Source organism: Myotis lucifugus, unplaced genomic scaffold (genome assembly GCF_000147115.1).
Source record: "Myotis lucifugus unplaced genomic scaffold, Myoluc2.0 scaffold_48, whole genome shotgun sequence".
Taxonomy (NCBI): domain Eukaryota; kingdom Metazoa; phylum Chordata; class Mammalia; order Chiroptera; family Vespertilionidae; genus Myotis; species Myotis lucifugus.
The window spans coordinates 3,530,563-3,553,302 of record NW_005871096.1 but is presented as its reverse complement, the minus strand read 5'-3'; the positions used below and the strand labels follow the sequence as shown (position 1 = coordinate 3,553,302).

The 22,740-nt window shown below is 43.9% G+C and overlaps 1 protein-coding gene across 1 annotated transcript in view; it reads left to right on the top strand.

Moving 5' to 3' along the window:
* The window catches only part of LIMCH1 (LIM and calponin homology domains 1), an 81,029-nt gene that overhangs the window by 21,755 nt on the left and 36,534 nt on the right, over positions 1 to 22,740 (top strand). Inside the window, 8 exon segments of the mRNA XM_023753667.1 lie at positions 205 to 253; positions 256 to 470; positions 5,249 to 5,284; positions 9,905 to 9,941; positions 9,943 to 10,032; positions 11,489 to 11,646; positions 11,819 to 12,227; positions 15,756 to 15,974. Of these exon segments, the coding sequence (XP_023609435.1) occupies positions 205 to 253; positions 256 to 470; positions 5,249 to 5,284; positions 9,905 to 9,941; positions 9,943 to 10,032; positions 11,489 to 11,646; positions 11,819 to 12,227; positions 15,756 to 15,974 (1,213 nt within the window).

Here is a 22,740-nt window from a genome sequence, read left to right as displayed (position 1 = left end):
AAAACCAGGAAGGGAAACCCCTTCCCATGTGAGTACCAGTTGCATGGTGGAGGCCCACGGTGTTAATCCTCAGTGGCTGTGCGTGCTGCTGTCTCTGTGGACATTGGCTCCTTCTGTCTTGAGTTAACGCCCAGTGAGTGATGCTACTGAACGTATCTTTAGCAATAAGTGGACTTTGACTGGCTGGACTGAATGTTGCCCTAGTTCGTGTCCTCTGGCCTCTGAATGTGAGGCTTCGGGGAGAGAAGAGAGCTGAGCTCAGAGAAGATGACAGCTCCTGCCTGGAGTGGCAGTGGACTGAAAAAACAAAGAAAGCTGCATGATTCCCAAAAAGATGACATGATGGCCAGGAGAACTGGGATGTCTCTTAGACACAGTGGCTCCAACCCAAACCAGTTCCTTCCGGTTCCATTTGCAAAGCAGCAGGAAGTGGAGGAATCTGCCAAGATAAGAGGTCAGAAGGTTATTCTGTGCCCTGTTTCTTGTGACTTTGTCTTTCTTTCTCCCTTCTGAGCCTTGATACATGCTTTGAATATGTTTATTAATGTGTTATGGTACATCAATGCCACTTACTTGCTACTGCTTTCAGCAACGCAGTGATAAAAAACTGGCCCAGTCTGTTCCTTTTTTTTTTTTTTTTTTTTTGCATGTAAGCAGGTGTGGAAAGAATAGTTCTGTTGTGAGTTTTTCTGTTAAACTTTCTTTTTTACTCTCATCTGTGTGCACCCTACACGAGAAGCTCTTTTGTTTCTTCCCAGCTCACATAAGAACTTTTGGGTAAAGGGGCTGAGCCTCTTTCTGATCTATTTGATTTCACTCTGATTCTAAGAGGGTCTTCCAGCCCAAAGAGGATGCATGCCACTTATAAAATCTGTGAGTTAATTTCAACATTAGGAAACAGTGTTTTCTAGACGTGGCACTTCTGTGCTGTGTTGTAACTTGATTTAAAGTGAAGAGTTGGGAAGTAATAAACCTGGGTTCATGGTCTGGTTTAAGGTCCTAGAGCAGCGGTTCTCAACCTGTGGGTCGCAACCCCTTTGTGGGCTGAACGACCCTTTCACAGGGGTCACCTAAGACCATCAGAAAACACATATATAATTACATATTGTTTTTGTGATTAATCACTATGCTTTAATTATGTTCAATTTGTAACAATGAAAATACACCCTGCATATCAGATATTAATATTATGATTCATAACAGTAGCAAAATTACAGTTATGAAGTAGCAACGAAAATAATTTTATGGTTGGGGGTCACCACAACATGAGGAACTGTATTAAAGGGTCGAGGCATTAGGAAGGTTGAGAACCACTGTCCTAGAGGTTGAAGCTTCTGTTGCTATTTAACCAGAGTAATAGATCTGTGGACCGTCTGATCAGTGCAGGGCAAAGCAGTGGGGGTATTTAGCATAATTGTAAGTTCCACTATAAAACCTTAATGGCAGTGGGCTAGAGGGTGCAATGGGGAGCAGGGAGAACCCTAAGTATTCCTAAAATTTTAAAATTAATATCCTAGCCATCTTTGCCAACGGGATTTCATCTGTTTTATTATAATTCATTCTTTTGAGTTGCAATAATAATACTCTAGTACAGCCTTATTACCACACTGGCTTCAGGGAGCAGGGGTAATACTTGTGCCCTGCTTGATGGCTGGAGAGTACTGTGTAGCCTTTGCGAGGTGTGTCTGCTCCCTCTAGCTCACCTTCTGAGAATTCACGGGTAGACTGAATGGATGTTAGCTCCATGCCTGATGTAGAGGGAAGGTAAGTGAGTGGCTTTCACTTGGATGTCGAATGGTTAGGGCTGGTTAAGACTGGTCCACCAGTCACTCACTTTGTAGGTGCCCTGTTATAGCCTGGCCCTGGATCCGTGGGCTACTGTAAAGCAAGTCAGAATGAAAGGAAGGGAGGGAGGTCTACAGCTGCCTGCATTCTAGGTACTTTCCCGTTTACTACTCGCATAACCTTTGAAAGTAAGAATTTTCATCTGCATCCTGCAGTGAGGAACCTGACCCCATGTCTGCACAGCTGGTAATTACAGATCCAAGATTCAAACCCAGCTCTTTCCGAGTGGAGAGTCCCGTCACACTCCAGCACCAATGCACCAGAGTCTGACAAATTCCCTTGGGAATTCATTGTCCTTACAGCACATTTATTGAGTAATTGCTGTCTGTAAACTACACTGTGCTGGGTGCTGGGGGATAATCTTAAATGAGCAGAAACCCATTTTTCCCTCTCACTTCAAATGAAGCGTGTGTTAGTTCACAATATGGAAATATATAACCGCCAATTATTAATTCTGAAGGGCTTTATTAATTCTGAAAGTTACACAAATGCAATCAATAGGTACATAGAATATTTCATTTATCTTTCTAAGTACCCCAACCCTCACAATGAAACTTTATTAGTTGCTTTTTTTTTTTTTAGGATGCTTATACCAACTGTGATTTATCGGGCCAATTTTGTACCTCATAGCCTATTGACTCACCTACTTTGCATTTTAAAAAATCTCTTTATTATTTTTTAACCTACGTTTACATTTACATTTCCCATAGGACAACTGGGAAAGCCATTTCGAGCCCAAGCTCTAATTATCTTCTGCTTAATAGCAAAGGCAGTTCTGCTTAAATCCATGTCCACTAAAGCTGATAAATTAGTCTAAGAGGAAATTCCTTAAATCCACAGTGGATAGTAAAGGGAAAAAATAAGTTTATCTTCGGAGACTATGCTATTCTTTTCAATTTCCAGACCATCCAATACATAGTCAACAAACACTTATCGGGGGCCTAGTCTGGTCACTCCTCAGGGAACCCCAAGAGAAAAACCCCTGCTCTTATGGATCTTACATTTTAGTGTACATTGCGTTTGTGGGCAGAGATGTCATGAAATGCTGTGTTTTGTGTAGAAGCCATTTAAATTCAAATATATCCTGCAGCAACCACATAGCTGAACCTCTAATAAAATATGCTAAAGAAGCCAAACTCAAAGGAGCACATACTGTATGGGCCCATTCACAAGACATTCAACACTGGTGTTCGGGTATGCTCGGTTTGTGAAAAATCATTGAGGTGTATGGTATGTGTACGGTATGTGTACTTTCTGTATGTATGTTATACTTCAATCAAACATTAACAGAAACATTCAAATAGAGACACAAAAATACATAACCAACTATTATTGGTTATTTCTAGATTAACCATCTGTTAGGAATACATTCTCAGCTCTTCCCCATATATAATTGAGAAAACACTATCCTATATAATAAAAGGCCAGTGATCATAAGCATAACGAGCAGAATGACCACTCGACCAGTCACCGTGAGGTGCATTGACCACCTCTCAGTCCCTCCCCCCTGGCCTGCAGGGTCTGATCACAGCATGACAAATGGGGAACCACTGTGAACCGAAGGGGCAGGACTGGTGAGTGGAAGGAACGGCCGACCTCTTAGTCCCTCCCCTGGCCTGCAGGCTCCAGTCACAGCATACTGATCACAACATGGCGTACAGGGAACCATGGCAAACCGAAGTGAGTAGGAGGCAGGACTGACAAGTGGGAAGAATGGCCGACCTTTTTGTCTCTCCCTCCAGCCCACGGGCTCCGGGGAACCAGAGCCATGCTGTGATCGGGGAACCACAGCGAACCGGGGGGTGGTGGCGGGGCAGGACTGGGGACTGGCAAGCGGGCAGAAGATGGCCCTGACCACAGACAAGGCCTACGGACCCTACCTGCACACGATTTTGTGTGCTGGGCCTCTAGTATTTGAATAAGTCTATTGCAATAGGCCTATTAATTCCATGGGAAACATGTATCTAGTCTTCAGAATTAACGCTGCTTATTCATTCTCTCGATGTGCAGAAATCCAACCGGTCATCTGCTTCAGTGTCGTACTGTTTTTGGAAAACTAAGTGTATTAGGTTAGATTTTAGCACCTTTTAAAACTACCCCCTGGAGAAATGGAATCATACTACCAGAAGAGAAACATCCACAAACCCTTTCCCTGTCTTGTTTTTTGCTGGGACAACAGATACTTTGGGTTTTGCATTGGTGTGGTTGCCTTCACTATGAATGAAAATAGTTGTCATTGAATGAAAACTTCAAGAGTGATAAAAGCATAAGAGAGAAGGGTGTTTGTGTGTGCATACCCATGTATTCTGGGATGTTTTCTCTAAGGTTATAGGAAGAGGTCTTTAGAAATTACTTTTTACCCTGTAGTAAACTGTTATGAAACTGAAGCATGGGATCTGGTAATTTTTGCTGAAAACCCCACAATTGAATTTATTGGAAACTGAAAGCAGGAAGTTTTTCTTTACTTAAATAACTCTTTATCCACCATCAGAATGCAGAGTGGAACAGCCTTTCAGAGCATAAGAAAGAACCTTCTCTTAAAATCCCCTTTGCAGAGGAGACAGCCCCGGTGGGAGCTGCATCTTTAAAAAGTGCTTAAAATATGCCCTTCTGAAGTTCTAATTTTGTTTTCTAACTTGACCTTTCCCTTTGCTTTATCAGACACATTAAAACTTAAAGTGTCTTTATCACAGAGGGTACCTCTTTGTAGATCAAAATAATCAGAAGACTATCAAAGATTGTAAAAAACACTTTGGTGTTTCAAGTGATGGAATATCCAAGTCTGGTTTGGATTAAGGCTGCCCGTTTTCTAGGAATTGTGGTTTTTGTCAAATGCATGCAGAAGGCACTGATTTGGGTTCTGGTTGGAGTCCTGGTTTGCTTTCAGAAAACTGCAGAAAGGCTCTTTGATGTCATTTGTGCAAATGCATTAACACGTCAGGGACAGGGCCAGTAAGCACATGCTTCTATGTTGGGTGTCCATTACAGCTCACTAGGGCTGAACATACGGCATGAACAGCTTAACTGTTTGTGAACAACCCTAATGCAGGTTTGAGTGTTTAAAAGCTGCCTTCTCTAAACATTGTGGGTTGCACCTAAGTAAGCCTTTTGTGTTTATATTGAACAGATTTGTTTTTGTGTGGGTAGCATGGGGATTCCTTTCATTTCTCCTCTGTGTTTTAATACACATTTTGCATTCTTTAGAACTGTCAAGATGCTCCTTTCATTTGCAGAAGTTAATGAACATCATTAATTGTATAATGACACTTTTCTTCCATTATAATCGGGGGGGGGGGGGGAACGTTTGGCACACTTAACATTTCACCAGCAGTTTTTCTTTTCAGCTCGGTTACAGCGTTAACCTTGTCTTTTCAATCCTCTAATTTTGTATTTGGTCTTATAGATACGGTCCGAGAACTCCTGTGTCTGATGACGCAGAGTAAGTTGTCTTGTATTCACAGGAATACATTAATTACTAGCCTAAACTGCATGCCTTCCGTACTTACCACTAATGGAAATGCAATTGGTGCAACCGTGAACCGAATAGCTAACCGACTCGTGCAGCCTCAAAAAGCACTTGAAGTTGGAATGCAGAACATATGTTCTGTGCAGGAGAGATGAATGAAAAAGCAACTAAAGCATGATTCTAATATGCAGCTGCTGCCTAAAACTTAACATTTGCTTTTCATAGACGGGGCATGTTAAAGTTGTGCTTGTTACCATTTGGATGTTGGTACCCTTTCTGAACCAGGGGATTATTAAAGCAGAATTCTGCATTTGAATTTAAGTTTTGGTATGTTAGGGCTTGGAGTTAACAATGAAGCAGTCGTTCCCGTGGCCACAGCATTTTCTTAAACTAAGAAAATAAATCCTAAACCACTAATTACGGATTCAGAAGCCCAAGTTCCTCCCAGGTTGCAGTAATATAAATGTTGAGATGTCGGGCAGGTTCCGTGGCATAGCAAGGACTCAAGATTTAAAACAGGACTCGGGCTTCCTCTCCCTGCGTCCCCTCCTCTCAGAGACCTCAGAGATCCACTGCCCATCTTTGCCTCCCTCCACATTTTAGAAGAATCTGCATTCTCCCATTTGGGACCACATTGACTCCATTTCCAAAATGGATTTAACATACACAGAAAATTCTGAAACGAACATCCAAGGCGCAAGTTTTCTTAGCAGAATACTAGCTTCCTCAGATTGGAGTAACTTGCATTTTAGAAAACAGGATTAATACGTAATTCCACCCTCAGTCGCCTGATGTCTTTCCTTTTGAGAGGCCTTTTTCCTGCTCTGAGTCCCATAGTGAGGAAGCCAATGACGGTGTGGGACACACACAGAACTGTCCTCTCCACCAGTGACAAGGAGAGTTCGCCCAAATTTACCGTTTCCCAGTCGTGCTTTTTCCGTTTTCGTGCTCAAGCTGTCAGCTTGGTTTGTCCTGTCAGCCCCAAGCAGTCTGCCTCCAGCACCACGGATGTCACTTTCCAACGTGTGATCTCTCATTGCTTTGTGGCCTGACATACGCAGCATTCACGTCTCACAACCGAACCTAAATCCAGCCTGAGCTTGGCTGATGGCATGGAGTTAAGTCGTCTATAAAATTAAGCCCTGGTTATTACTCTTAAAATCTGCAGTGGCAATATTTACCAGTCACTGAAAGGAGGATTACATAAGATTGATGGGCACAGCATGACTCTGAATTGGTAGAAAAAAATATTTTGATAGAATGGATTTATTCTTCGTCAGTGCAAAGACACCGTGCAACTTGCCTGAGCGAGATCTCTGGGAAATCCTAAAGGTGAAAGAAAAGAGCCCTATTAAAGAGCTCTTGGATTTTGCCTGCCCCTGAATAGGACAGCTCACCCACAGAAGTTAATGACTTTTGTAGAGGGGCGGGGTTGGAGACTCCCTTCTCTCCTTCTCTAAATTTACAGGGAGCAGCCTTATGGAATAAGAAGGGTAAACGGAGCTTCTTTTCCAGACGGCTTATCTAGGACTATCAGACGTACCAACTTTCCTTCTTGGAGTAGACACCATTCACGTGAAGCCACGTGAGGAACAAAATGAAAAGTTTATATGGGGATTTTATTTTTTAAAGAGAACGTCATACTGTTTCCTTTAATACCTCACTATCTCCCCTTTTCAAAAATGTAAGGGCAATATTGGCACGGGCTCTACTTATTCATAATTGACACATTCTTAAAATACAGCCCAATCAAAAAAAGATGTGCCCTCAGGAAAACCCAGGTCAGGGGCAGACCCACCACACAGGCAAACAGAAATTTCCGCCGCCTGGCAAGCCAGGAATGTTTCCGTCTATTTAGTTTCACCTTCTTGCCCTTTTCCTCCTCCTCCCCCAACACACTCCCCACCAGCAGAGAACTGCGCTGTGAGAGCCACAGGCCATCTTACTCTTAATTCCCTTACCTTGGACTTGGCCCTGAAACAATTTCCCAGCTCCCTTTGAGGCAATTTAATCCTGCCCCGCCCCCCTCCCCCCCCAAATGCCAGCCCACCACCAAGAGAGACTCCCAAGCTCTGCAGCCAGGGTCCCTTGTCACCACAGCCCACGGCTTATTGTGTGAAGAAGCACAAGTTTAGTGCAAGTCACATTCATGTTCTGGAACCTGGGCTTCATCAGGGTCCCCCACCCCATCCTTAGATACACCCTTCTGCATTTTGGAGGCTAAGTCCGACTTCTAAACTAGGGAGCATTTTCTGAATGGTGACTCAGCCTATTTTCTGTCTAATATTTTCAATTCTCAACTTGCTTAGTTCCTTTTTTTTTTTTAAATGTCCTAAAGACATTGCTCATAGTTTTGCTGTTTCCTTTTTGGCCAGTTTGCTGGTATTTCTTTAAAAAACAAAACAAGTCTGGGAAAAATACTGCTTCCTGGCATAGAAGAGGGCAAACAGAAGTTTCTCCTTTAATTTCACTAACCAGCTTTTGGCCACATTTGGGCTGAGGCAGTTAGAACTTCATGATAGGACAGAGGTAGAAACCCGGACAGAAGTCAGAGCTGAAGGCCTCGCTCTTGAATCTCTCTGTCTGTCATGTGAGGTAGGCGATTCCCAGTCTTGGCGACGGCTACCATATTTTCCCTGGGTTCCCAGAAGAAGACCTGGCTGTATGGCCACATATTGTGGCCTAAACCAAAATTCTGCCCTTTAGAAATTATATAAATGACAAAGTCAAAGGAAGGGACCGACTTTCCCTCCCACAATCTGCCAACTACTGAATAGATTACAAGAGCGTCCCAGCTCAGAGAGATTTTTATCTGCTAAGATCTTCACAAACACTGAATTGCCTTAAAAGATGAACTGACTAAATCGAATATATTTAAAGGTAAGATTTATTTTTTTTTTAACTCTGAGAGGAGGAATGGGATGAATTCCGGTCTCTTTCTGAAAGCCTACCTTAAGTGAATTTTGGTCCATGAAGTTCAAAAAAATATGGGTCCTACTTTTCTACCTAACTCTGCAAATTTCTAAATCTTTCCTAAACATAAATAAATAAGGGGACACTCGCAGTCCCTCCTACCTCTGGAGGACTCCAGCTTATCTGGAAGGCGTGGCTCCCACAATCAACACTATCCACTGACATGTGGGGGCGGCTCCACAAGGTGGTTTGTCACATCTGAGCTCAGATAAAAGTTCTCTGTGGTCAGATTATTAGGATACTCTTGGGGAAGACAGATTATAAGTACATCTTCAGTTTTAGCTCTCCTAGGTCAGATTTGAATCGTCCAACATCGAGAGAGATTCATTGTGCAGATGCATTTTGAGTGGCTTGAAGTGCAGCTGGGCAGTCACTGCATTGGGGGTCACGTTCCCCCCCAGAGCGCTGCCTGCTGAGGAACCCGGGCATCCGGCGATGCTGCCTGCTCATTGCCTGGCCCTGGCGAAAACTATTTTGGACATCACTGATGATGCCTGGAATTAGTTGGGGTCTAAATGCATGGCTTTTCTTCTTCTTTGTGTTACTCTGGCTTCAACAATGGACTATCACGGTCTCCTGTTCTTCGAGTGAACTTTAAAGGGCCCTCCATTTCTGGATTTGGGGACTGTGGAACCCACGTGGTCCCAGAGCTCCTCGTTTCTCTGAGAGGGAAAAAGAAAGAGGAGGGAGGACTTTGCTTTGGTTTTTATTTCTGTTTCCATCTTGCTGCTTAAGCTTCTGCTGGAACAAAGCTCCATGTAAGCATTACAGGAAAGACCTCAGGGTCTAGCTTACCATTTCATAAGCGCCTATAGAATACATTAGGGTTTTAAATGTTTTTCCCTATATTTTTTCTTTTGAAAGAGTAAATTCAGAGGTATCCTGACAAAAATGAAGTAAAATGATTCTGAGAATCTTAGGATACAAAGTATATAGTGATTTATATATTTTATTCCTTAATCTTAATATAAAATACCTTATTTTCTTGATTCCAAGATTCCATCAACTGCACTATCAACTTACAGATTTATAGAAAGTAGAAATAACCACATCAAACACACATGCATCACTAATGCGCAGTTGTTGGATGCATCCACAATTCATAACCTAGTGCAGTATGAAAAGATGGGTGTCTTAGACTTAAGGCCGTGTGATTTTTTTTAATGGGGAGATTGCCTCAGTTCATGTAGAAAGCATTTAAGCCAGGTCTTTACACAAAGAGCATGTACTGTAATGACGTTTCTCCTGGTGGAACGCCACCCTCCTTCTCCACAAACTCCCCAAGCTAAACCTTTCCATTCTCTCTTTTTTTTTTTCCTAATACATTTCCAAATGAGAGAAACCCGGAGCTTCGTATACCTTTTCTAGCTCTTCTTTAAACATGCTTTGGCACCTACTTGTATAATTATATTGACCCCTGAAGACAAAGATGCTCACAGTTTGGCTTTTGCGGCAACAGGAGAAGCGGTGGGGGCGCTGGCGTGCACGCTGCTGGCTGAGGGCGAGGGACAGTTTTCCGAGCGAGCGCGGTAGCGCCCCCACGCGGCGGAGCGGCCCAGAACGCGCAGAGCCGATGGCGCTGATCCCGGTCCATTTTTGTCTCGCTCTCTCTACACTCAGGAGCACGAGTATGTTTGACATGCGGTGTGAGGAGGAGGGGTGCGGTGCAGCCGCACAGCAGGGCCCGCCAGGAGCAGCTGCAGCTGATCAACAGCCAGCTGCGGGAAGAGGACGACAAATGGCAAGATGTGAGTGCCGGAGGGGCGGGCCGCGGGAGGCTGCCCAGCGCTGTGGGTTAGGGGCCCTTTGAAGCAGAAAATCCGGTGGGGTGGGTAGGCCTGGATTTGAAAGCCATGCAGGGGAAGGGAGCATCTAGAGGATTTCAAACAGGGACACTGTAAATGCGGGCATTAAAGGAAGGTTAAAATAGCAACATGAAGGGTGAGGAGTGAATGACAGACAAATAATCCGCAAGTATCCTAGGGAGAAGGATGGCCACACAGGAGCGGCGAACCCGCAGGAAGCAACTGACTCGAGATGTAGAACTGAGTAGGCACGTCTTTTGAGATTATATATTTGATATTGATGATGATGAAAACGATAATTACCAACATTGAAAGCGTATCAGTAACAGGCACTATTCTAAGTGCTGTGCATGTAATAATTCTTTAATCCTCTTAGTAACTTGATGAGCCAGCAACTATTACCATCGTCCTCAATTCCACAGATGAGTCCCAGGACAGCTGAGTAACTTGCCCAAAGTCACACAGCTAGTGAGTGAGAGAGCTAGGGAAGGAGGGCTGCGGAGTCTGTCGGCGGCCTTGAGCTTGTCGGGGAAGAACTTAAAGGTAGGGATGAGGGGAGGGAGAGTGGAGTATTTCATTCAGCCCTCACAGAGCACTCCAAGATAGCGGTTGCACACCTGACTCTACCATTAGTCAATTAATTGTCATGATAATTGTGTCTACAGTGTATTGAGCACTTCCTATGTGCCTGGTACCTTATATGCACTGTCTCATTTAACTCTCACAATAAGCTCATAAGAGTAGGTGTTAATATCATCCCTGTTTTAGAGATGAGGAAACTGAGGTGCAGAGAGGCTGAGAAGTGTGATTCCAAAGCATGGAAGAGGGAGAGCTGGGATCATGTCCCGAGCTGCAGTCCCATCCATCTGACTCCAGAATTGTAACTCATCGTCCTTAGGCTGTAATTGCCTGTAGGCTTTGTGGTGAGGTTGTTATAAGGATCAGAAAAATTAATACATGCAGAATCAGAGTTTCTGTGAGACCCCAAAGCTGATTTTTTTCCTGCCTTTTCATTCTTCCCTGAGGGCATAGTGTAGGTCTGTGGTTAATTCCTACCATTGTACTGTCAACAAGTCCACTCACAATGCAGAAATCATAAAAAGCAAGAAATGACGTTTTTTACAATCCCCTGTGAGGCAATACTTTAAAGTTTGGAAACTGCCATGGGATATGATTGCAGATTTCACATTGCCATGTTTAAATAAACGTGCTGCCCTGCTCTGGGAGGCGTCCTGCCTTCGGGGTATTCCTATTCCAACCAGACCTCCACTGGATTGGGTGGGAATGCCCTAGCATGGTGCCTGGCCCTTAGTCAGTGCCCACTAAACTCTGAAAAGTAGAAATGGAATTTTAAAGGCCTGAAAAATATGTTTTATCTCCGCCAAACCCACCCCCACAGGACCTGGCTCGGTGGAAGAGCCGTAGAAGAAGTGCTTCTCAGGACTTAATCAAGAAAGAGGAAGAAAGGAAAAAAATGGAGAAATTAATGGCTGGAGAGGATGGGACAAGTGAACGGAGGAAAAGCATCAAAACCTACAGAGAAATTGTTCAAGAAAAGTGGGTCCTTTCTGTTGTTGTTGTTGTTGAACGTACAATATTATCTAGATGTGTTTTTGCTAAAAATTGTTGGTTATCACAGAGGCTCCTGTGCTGTCTCTGCAGCTCCCTGCAGTTTTTGTGACTGTCCTTGACCTCTGTATTGCTTCTCTCTCCCATGCCCATGCTGCAGAGAGCGGAGAGAGAGGGAGCTGCACGAGGCCTATAAGAACGCGCGGTCCCAGGAGGAGGCGGAGGGGATCCTGCAGCAGTACATCGAGAGGTTCACCATCAGCGAGGCTGTCCTGGAACGCTTGGAGATGCCAAAAATCCTGGAAAGAAGCCATTCAACGGAGCCAAACTTCTCCCCCTACCTGAATGACCCCAACCCCATGAAATACCTGCGGCAGCAGTCACTGCCTCCCCCCAAATTCACTGCCACTGTGGAAACCACCATCGCTCGTACCAGCATTCTGGATGCCAGCATGTCAGCAGGCAGTGGGTCTCCAAGCAAAACTGTCGCTCCCAAAGCAGTGCCTATGCTGACACCCAAGCCTTACTCCCAGCCCAAGAGCTCTCAGGAGGTTCTGAAGACCTTTAAGGTAGGGTGAGTCCCTGACGAGCAGAACCCACGCTGCACTCCAGGTAGTAGGTGGAAAGAAGCCTCTTGCCTCAGGAAAATGCAGTTATTTTCTTCCGTCTGCAAAAGAAAATGCAAACAAAAGCAAAATGTGTTCACACTTACAGTCGTGACGTTTACGTGTCTCTGAGGTTTGGTTTGCAAATGGTTAGGGAGAGATGGTTCCCCCCAATTCCTGCTGTTAATATTGAAGGGCTCCAATGAGATTGATGGTTGAGTTATTTCCATGAGCAAAGTCTATTTCCTAACTTGATATAATGGCATGGTCTCTCTATATTAGCTTTCACAGGCCCTAGTTTAGTAACACCCTAGGTATCTCTAACTATCTGGAGGTATTGCCAACCCTTCAAAGCAAGATTTTAATTGCCTTCGTTTAAATAGAAGTGTGTACAGTTACATCTCTTTTAGGGAGTAATTGACATTACATCCAAAAAGATGGCAACAGTTGGAAAAAAAATACAGGGAACACATGGAAATATGGGGATGTTCTTAGTCCTGGAATGAAATGGGTTTTTGAAATATTTTTAAGTGGAAAGAAACTAGGTCGTTGGTTGGTTTGTTTTTTTTACCAACAAATATGTAAAATAATGTTCCAGAACCAAAGAACGTATGACAAGCAGACATCTTTTCACTTTCTCAAATTCCAGTGTTTTCCCTCCCATCATGAGGAGGCACTCACCCTTTGTCTTAAGCTCTGTTGACTACAAAGGAAAGTCAGTTCTCACTGTCCCTGCACGCCACATGGGTTGGTAATCGAAGACAGCGGTGGAATTCATCACTAGCAGACATGGGCATGTGCCTGTGAAGAAAGTTTGCTTAACCAAACTAATTGAGCAAAGTGCTGCTTGCTCTCTTCCTATTGAATTTCAGAGGGGACCAAACCACACTTCCTGAGTTTTGCTTAACTCACTCTTTAAAGAATGTCTCTTTAAAACCTGTGCCTTCGGCTTTGATGACACAGAGGAAAACGTCGAGTCTGTTTCATCTGGGTTGAATTGCGATGTTTGTCCCTTGAAGGGCTGGGGCTGTGTCTGTTGTTCACAGCTTCGTCCTGAGAGCCTGGCATAGGTGCCCAGGAGGACACAGTAGGCACTCAGCGGGTGTTTATTGAATAAATACGTGAATTTCTTTCCTGAGAAAATGAGTTATTCACATGAAGACTCATGCACGCACAGATAGGCACTTAGCCCCATATGCTCGGCAGCTCACCCAAGCCCGGCCCAGCTCTCCTTCACCGAGGACCCCCAATGATGTACTGTCTCAATATTTCATGAAGAAAGGTTTGATGTTGCGGTGATTCAGAACAAGAGTAGGGAGAGCCGTATTTAACTTCCAAGGCATATGATCAGGTCATGTAGATGTCCACTTCTCTTCACTGATATAAACAATGCAATATAATCATTTAAACAGAAGAATTAGGCCCTGAGAAAACCCAGTTCCTTCCCTTTGTGGCAAGACTGGGTAGAGGCCTCAGGAAGAGCCCTGATGGAGAGGGGGATGGAGCAACTTGAGTAGAAGTCCTCTTAAAGCTGGGCTCAGTCTTCACCATGTGAGCCCTTGACTCATCCCAAGCATGTCAAACTGGCGGCCGGCGGGCTGCATGCGAGTTTGACATGCTTGTTAGGCCTTAGCAGCTCTCAGCCTTATTCACAGCCCCACCACTGAGTGGGTGGAGCCACTTGTGGTTAAGGGTAATATGTAAATAAATAGCTGTTACCAGATAATGCCAGAACAGAAGCTAAGTGGTGCATGTGTGTGAGTGAGTGTTTGTGTGTGTGTGTGGGGGGGGGGGGGCGGGGGGCAGGGGGAGATAAAGAGTTGGGAATACAGGCTCAGTTTCCCAGTACAACAGAATGAAGAGTAAAGGAAGATTAAGTGAAATAGTTTAAGGCAGTGTTTTTCTTTTCTTTTTTTAAATTGATTTTAGAGAGAGAGGGAGAGAGGGAGAAACATCAATCAGCTGCCTCCTGCACACCTCCCACTGGTGATTGAGCCAGCAGCCTGGGCATGTGCCCTGACCGGGAATCAAACCGATGACCTGTTCATAGGTCAATGCTCAACCACTGAGCCACGCCAGCTGGGCAGTGTTTTTTAGCCTGAAAGTTGCCACCTATTTCTATGTTATGAAACCAATTTATTGGTTTGGAATCAACATTGAAAATAAATGAAGTATAATAGAATACAATTTAAAAAATGCCTAGTATATCACACATAATAAAGGTAAACATTGTTTTGCAGAACTCTGGTTTCAGTTGTATTTGTGTGTGTTTAGTTGTGATTTAAAGTTCTTCCTTTTGGAGTACAGACAATAGAGTATGCAAGCCACTGGCCTAGATAAATAAAGTATAATTAACATCTGGCCTTTCATTGTTCCTTCTGAAAGATTTTAGAAGGCCTACTAATAATAATGACTAAGATTTCCATACTTAAAATGGGCAGGTACGGTTCTAAACTCTGGACATAGATTAATCCACAAAATCACCATAATAGCACCATCAAGGAGATACTATTATTGCAAATTTTGCAGCTGAGGGGCTGAGGTTGAGGATTACATGGTTGGTAGGTTGTCAAGCCAGCACGTAATCTGAGGCCCTTGAACTACAGAGCATCCGCTCACAGTTATTTTACATACGGGCTCAAACCTCAAGTCAGAGACCCAGATGCCTCTCAACAAGCCCAACTAACCACCTCTCTGCCCCTTCTTTCCTGCTCTCACTGCCTTCCCTACACCCAGGTGCAAAACAAAAATATTTTAATGTGCATGGCTGTTTTTCTTGAAAAAATGGGCTTATAAAATTAACTGAAAGTAGAGATTTACTGTACTATAGCAAGCATTAGGTTCCCTGCCATCCATGATTGTGTCAAAAAAGTACCCATTTTCCCCTACTCCCCAGGATAACCTGTAAAATAGTCCTGATCTGTGGTGGGTTCTACCTAATTTATATGCTAATCAGTAAAGAAAACCCTCAAAATTGTCGAATAACAGAACTTAAATGACAAATTACTGGAACCCAAATATGTGGCATGTATTTATACATATAATAAAAAGCTAATATGCTAATTAGACCAGATAGTGGAACAACCTTCCCAAATGACCAGTAGGCAGGGCCTCGGGACCTCGGGACCAGGAGGCAGCCAGGGTTGTGAGGGCCGAGCCCCTAGCATGAATTTCGTGCATCGGGCCTCTAGTTTACACAAAAGTTTCTGTGATTTTCTTTACTTTAAAATAAAAGCACACCCTAAGTTAGGTGAACCTGAAATATAATTTAATGTGAAGTGGCCTGAGAAGGTGAATTACCTTTTAAAGAACCCCTCTGAGATAACATTTATAAAAGCCCTAATTGGCAGAGCCAATCAAAGCATATAAGAGATGTTATTCTTTGGTGGACTGTGGTTATCAATGGTAATGTTGTCAGGTGATTCTGGATGTGTTATTTTGTTACTCTTTCTTTGGGGAATAGCATGTTTTTGTTCATTCTGGTTTTTATAGGTAGATGGGAAAGTCAGCATGAATGGAGAAACAGTTCACAGTGATGAGGTGGAGAAGGAAAACGAGTGTCCCACGGACGCACTCGTCCCCTCATTAACCAAATCCCAGATGTTCGAAGGTGTGGCCAGAGTGCACGGGTGCCCAGTGGAGCTGAAACAAGGCAGCAATAGCATTGAGATCAACATACAGAAGCCAAATTCTGTTCCCCAAGATCTGACGGTAAGAACCAGACTTTTTTTTTTTTTCCTCTTTGGGATAATTCCATTGTGAATGAATCTGTTTTAAAAAGTAAGTAGGGCTTGATAATGACCAATTCTTTCTACATGGATTTATTTGCTAGGGCTGTCCTAGCAAAGTACCACAAACTGATTGGCTTAGACAACAGAAATTAACTGTCTCAGAGTCTTGCTGGCTAGAAATCCAAAAACCAAGGTGTTGGCAGGGTTGGTTCCTCCTTTGGCTGTGAAGGAGAATCTGTCCCGTGCCTCCTGCTGGCTTCTGGTGGCGCAGCAGTCTCTGGAGTTCCTTGGATGGTAGATGCATCCCCCTGATCTCTGCCTTCATCTTCCCAGAGCCCTCTCCCTGTGAGCGTGACTGTGTCCAAATCTTCCCTTTTTTATAAGGACACCCATCATACTGGATTAGGGGCCCACCCTATGGACCTCTTCGTAACTAATTACACCTGCAACAACCCTATTTTCAAATAATATCACATTCTGAGGGACTAGGTAAGGGTCATGATTTCAACATATGAATTTGGAGTTCAGGGGGGCAGGGAGACATAGTTCAAATCTAGTAGATGGTTTAATATAAAATATAAATAGAAAAACTTGTCACATTTTGGGGGCCAGGTGTTATAGAAAAATAAATCAATCTCTCATAAACTTTTTTTTCTTTCTGTTTGTTCAGGACCCCATCAGACTTGTTAATATAATTTGAAAATAACCGCTGCCCTCAGAACCTGGCTTTCCATCCTTGATAATATGTATAAAAGGGCAGCTTTCTTATTAATTAAAAAAACAAAAACTCGCCCTGGCTGGTTTTGCTCAGTGGATAGAGCATCAGCCTGTGGACTGAAAGGTCCCAGGTTCAATTCAATCAAGGGCCCATGCCCGGGCTGTGGGCTCGATCCCCAGTGGAGGGGGGATGCGGAAGGAAGCCAATCGATGATTCTCTCTTATCATTGATGTTTCTGTCTCTCTCTCCCTCTCCCTTCCTCTCTTAAATCAATAAAAATATATTTTAAAAATAAGTAAACAAACAAAAACTCATTCATAATCAAATTAAATTCAGAGTAATTAGAAGCACCATTGAATGGCCAAGCTCATAAATGTTTGCTAACTCAAGAACAGCAGAAAAGAAAACTCAAAAGAATATTGTATTTTCCCCTTTGGCGTATAAAATACTATCAGGAAGATTCCGCCTTCTTAGATTCCACACCAGAAAGGCTCCTGCTGATCAAACCAAACTTCCACCAGCTCAGACGCAGGCCAGCTTTCGGGGTGCAAGCTGGACGCTGCTCAACCCCATTTGTTCTCACCAGAGGCTGATGTCTGCAGTTTTAATTTATAGCCTTTGGGTTGGAATTCCAAAGGATGGGGAAAACTGTCACAATTTTTCCCCAGCGCCTAGAAAGGTTTGGTCATGAGGAAAACTTGTCTCCCAGCTCCAGGGCTGAGTAGATGAGATGACCCAGCTATTTAAGCCTTCCCCCCTTTCCCCCCACGGGTATTCTTTTTCTTATCTCTGGCATTTGTCTTTTGAAAAATAAAATATGTTTTCTTAGAGAGCTGGGAGGATGTAATTCTTCCCCACAGAGCTCAAGCCCTATGAGATTCCGATTGGAATAGACCAGAATAATCTCCTCACCATGGCAACAGGTTCGCTGGTCTCCAGGAGCAGGGTTTTATGATCCAGGCAAATGCTGAATCTCTCGACCGGGAATTTCCTTTGACTTTTCCTGTGCATGTTACCCTCTCTGAAGAGTTCTTACAAATCACCAGGAGATGAAACATTGAGTTCTCCTAGTAAGAGTCAACATTAGCTTATGCTCTTAAATTTTCTTTAAATATGTTTTCATTGATTTTAGAGAGGGGGAGGGAGAGAGAGAGGAACATGGATTGGCTGCCTCCTGCACAACCTCTACTGGGGATCAAACCCACAACCCAGGGAGGTGCCCTGACCTGGAATCGAGCCAGTGACCTTTTTGGTGCCCAGAACCATGCCCAACCGAGCCACACCAGCCCGGGTGACTTATCCTCTTACGTTTAAATGAGAAGTTCCCCAAATTAATTAGACATTACAGTGTTGGAATTGCTTTTCTGGGACAGTCATTCTGTCCCTATTTCTCTTTTGCCACACTTCCTGATGAGCGTTTTCTAAGTCCCCTTCAGAAACCTTTTCCATTCCTCAGTTTGGTTACCCTGTCTCTCAGGTCGCCGGCCCTTTGCACGCACTGTCGAGCACAGCTCTTTCTCACTGTGCCTTGGAAAAGCAATCGTGTAAGTGCTATACGTGTCCCCTGACACTTGCCATGTCACAGAAATACACGGGGTTTACTCAGGCCCAGCAGATGACCTACAAGAGCAAGTCCTGGGGGCTCTGCTGACCGGCAGGCCTCTCTCCCCCTCACCAGCTCTGCCCTCTGAGACCATGTTGTTGTTTGAGTTTGGAAACCCTCCCCCTGGCTGAACAGGTTTTATTCCTGACAGAAACTAAAGGAATAGGTGAAGAGAGCAGATGGCATAAGGCCTAAACTTCCTAAAGCAACTACTTAATCTCTCTTGTTCTAAGCTTTTAACTCTTGTGGGGAGGGGGGGACGTTAGCTATCCTGCACAGAGACTATGGCCTTAAGTACATGACTCCTAAAGCAGAAGAAAGGGGATTTTTGTGTGTTCGTTTTTAGAGCAGTAAAAGCTCCCTTAAAAAAACTATGCTCATTCTCAAAAATTACTAAGTTTCTTATTTTCAATGGTCAAAATAAAAAGAAAATTGCCTGTTCTCTTTCAATGCAACGCATTTTCCACTTTAACGCGGTTGTGCAGCTAAACTCTATAAGGGCAAAGAGAGGATGGATTGAAAGATTTCACATTGACTGCGTAGCCCCCCAAAACATCTTATTTTAAGAGAAGCAAAATGAGGTGATCTGAAAGAAATCAGGTTATTTCAGAAGTTTATGCAGTTTATAGCAAGGCAGACCCAAACAAAACGGTGGCCGTGTGAACTTTCCCCTGGAAACCGGCCTGATGCTGGCAGCCTCAGGGGCAAGTCCAAACTACTGGAAACGCCTGCAAGTCTCTCCTCTGTGTCTCTTCCTTGGAAAACTGCCCAGTTTGGAGTAATTTCTAGTTTAATAAACCCTAGTGGTTCCAATGGTCATTTATTTTCCCTGTCTCTAGTATATTTTAGGCCCCTGAATTCACTATGGCAGGGCCTCTCTCTTTATGTTCTGGGTAGATAACTACTGGGGTGTATCCATTAGACTCGAAGCCAAGTTGTTAGCTGTACTGCATTAAATGTTGGCTCATTCCTAAAACACTCTTCATGCTTACCTACAATTTGACACCGAAAGTTTTCCATCCAGAATGTGTTGTTCCAGAAGCCATTTTAAAAGAATCTCTTCTCCAATCAACCCGCTGCTTGTCATACTTCCTTTTCCATATTCCAAAGAAAGCGTTTCTTGACTGTGTTACAGCCAGTTGGTATTCTTATCAAAACGGTAGGATTGATTGGTGATGGCAAAATACGGTGACCAGCTTGAAATGTGGGGCTGCTTGGGCTTGAGACCAGCTTGGACCTGGTTTGCTGTTTCTAACTCATTTGCCCTATTCTGTGGGGCTGTCAAAGGAATAGTGTTCTTCTTTTTAAATAGTGTCTTTCTTCCAAAAACCGCATTCCCAACAGATACACTTTTTACAGAGGAGTAGCCTCACCCACCACTAAAATGTCACAGTCCCTTCAGGGCGAGCTGGAACTAGTCAAAGGGCACAGCCACAGTAGGCAGGGGCATTCATTCAGACCAGAGCAGCAGAGAAGGGTGGCCCTGGACTCCAGGAACACAGGAGTGTCAACCTCTTGTGCCAACAGGACCACATTGTACGACATTATGTCATCACTTCAGTTTCTACCTCCTCTTTCTCATTGGAAACTCTTGGGACCATGGCTCTCTTACTTTAGAAATAGATCATAAACTAAGTTAGGCTTGCTATCATTGTTGTCATTGTTACTCTCTATGTCTACTGATACCAGCAACTCCAGATCATCCTCCATTGAGTCATCTCTAGGTAATGAGGTTGTGATGGCAATGACCTCGCCAGTGGTTGCCTGTTCACGACAAGGACCTACTCTGTGCCACATTTTTTGAAATAGAAAAAGAAACTCATAAACTTTCTGGGAAAGCACTTTTCATAAAGCAACTAGAAAAGTATATAAAACTACATGTAAGTGCTAGGTAATAGGGTCAAAAGAGTAGAAGGGATGTAAGATTGCAAAGAACAGGTAAGATCATTACGGGTTGGGGTTTGTCGGGAAGGTCTTATGTGGGATGTGGATTTCTTAATGGGAAGTGTAGGATTTGCACTGAAATGGAGGAGGGCAGCAGGCCATCCCATATGCTGGGAATATCCCACAATTCCCGTATTCCACATGTTGGCATAGCAGAAACAAAGGCACAGACAGTGGTGAGGAGCCCACAGGAGGGGATCATGGGGCTGAGGGGTCATGAGGGTGACTCTAAGTAGAGGAACAGGTTTCCTGTCTCCTCCTGCTCATCTCTGAGGTAGCTCCCAGTGGAAACCGAACACTTTTTTTCTCATTTTAAAATATTGGCTTCTGTAAGGAAATCGTGCCATAGCACAAATAGACTCCTAGAATCCAGGATTGGAAGAGAATTTGGTAGGTCTTCTAATCTGAGAATAAATTTATCTTGTTCAGTGACCTACAGAAAGATGTTTTATATCTCCCTCAAAGCTATCCCAGTGTGTTCTTGATCCCCTGTACATTGTATTTGTGCTTGAATCTCTTCTTTCCTTAATGGTACAAAAAAATGGCCCTTTCCTAAGATGCCTAAAATACTCCATGCACTAGGTCAAAGATCAAACCCCACCTGAGCAAGTTAAACTGGCTGAGCCTCAGTTTATATGTAAAATAAAGATAATAATAATATTGGGAGAATTCATGTATATGGAGCACTTAGCATGATATTAAAGCAACTCATAGACAGAGGTGCCCTTAAGTTAATTTAATATTGTCATACAACAAAAGAGAGAAAGTTAAATTACATTTTTCAAAAGTCTGAAAAAGTGATAGGTGTAAAGTTTTTTTTACATTAAATTAGATCATCAAAATTAGCGTCTTGAGCAGGTGTGAATTTCATACAGGCGCAATGAACTCCCTGCCGTCTTCCAGCTCCACCTGTCAGTCATTGCGGTTGCAATTCTGACACACATGCGGACGTGAACAGCTTTTCCCAGAAGACGATCGCCCTTACACTTGCTCCCATGATTCTTCCTGCAGCTCCTTTTGCTTCTCGTATTCTTTACTTTTTCCCAATTCTGGCTTCCCTCTACCATTTCCACCCCCAGGACGCCCACCGGTTGGTCTCTTTGTCACTCCATCTCATGACCCTTGTGATCCAACTCATCTCAAATGTTGCCGCGCGCCCCCTGCTGGCCAGGCCTTCCCTCCCACCAGGTTTTCAGCAATTCTCTCTCATTGACCAAGGGCCGAACTCAGCGATTAGATGCACAGCCTACTTCATCTGCTTTTCTCGAACTAAGTTACTAGGTATGTTTTCTCCACCTTGATAAAGACCCAGGCCTTCCTCTTGAAAATTCAGTACTTTCCTAACATCTTCTGATCCAGGAAAACAGACAAGCAGATCTTTTATGAAACATTTCGTGTTGCAGTGAGAACAGCATGAAGGCATTTGAGTAGGTGCTGTTTTCCTTCCAACTGAGACCAACTGCACATTCCTTCGAGATGTCAAATGTCAACAGGCATTTCTTTAGACGCTGTTTTTCTCCATCTAGAAGTAGTCGTCAGAGTGTTAGATTTAAGGCTCTTTATGAGTCATTAAAGATCTTTAGGTACAGGAGCGTTTACAGACTTCAAGAAAGTATACGTCAGGGACAAAAAAATCAAACCCAGCCCATCTTACCTGGATCAGAGCCTCACGTTGTTGTTTTGAAATGTTTAAGGCAAAAGGAAAAATCTTAGGGAATGGAGAGGCTGACTGTTCATGTAGATCCTCTTTCGTCCAGTGAAAATAGACGTATATTTGGAGGTGTAAAAGTGAGAGGGGAAACACGGGCATGGCATATATGGCACCTGGGTCACGGTGCCAAGACCTAAGTAGGCTGATTTTCCAGGCTCGGGTCCAGATAAGTTATTCAAGACTGGAGCCAGGGAGCCTCTCAGAGTCACAGGATGGTAGTCCAGCAGACGACCTTGGACTTCACATCTTTCCATGTAGAGGAATGATCAGTCCAAGTTCTCATAGTCCCTCCGTCCTGGAAACGGGACCACCCACGCCCTAGGTCTCAGGACGGTTCTTGGTCTCGGGCTTCTTATTTCCAATGCGTTCTTCAATGTCGGTCTCTGGGCCAGTCCACCGGTAAGAGTCTTGTTAAAATAAGCAGTGAGATGCCTGCTAGATTTTGTGGCTAGACCTTGTCCCTCTCAAGCCAGGAAACTGCCACCTCCCTCCCGTGGCCTCGGGGCTAAGTCTGGCATCCGAGCCAGTTTGGATCATGTTCTCAGTCAAGGGGAAGCCAGCTCCTGGCTTAGGCCCCTGTAACTCCTCTGTGCTCTCATTCATAGGTGTCCAGGGATCTGTTTTATTTACTTGTTTTCGTTCTCGAGAAGGAAAGGCCCCTCCTCTCTTTAGGAGGAACCAAAGGAAAGTATGGGTCAGAAAGCGAATTTTCCAGCACAGTGGGCTTGGTGAAAACTGCCAACTTTGAACTCATGAAGTCTGTAATGATA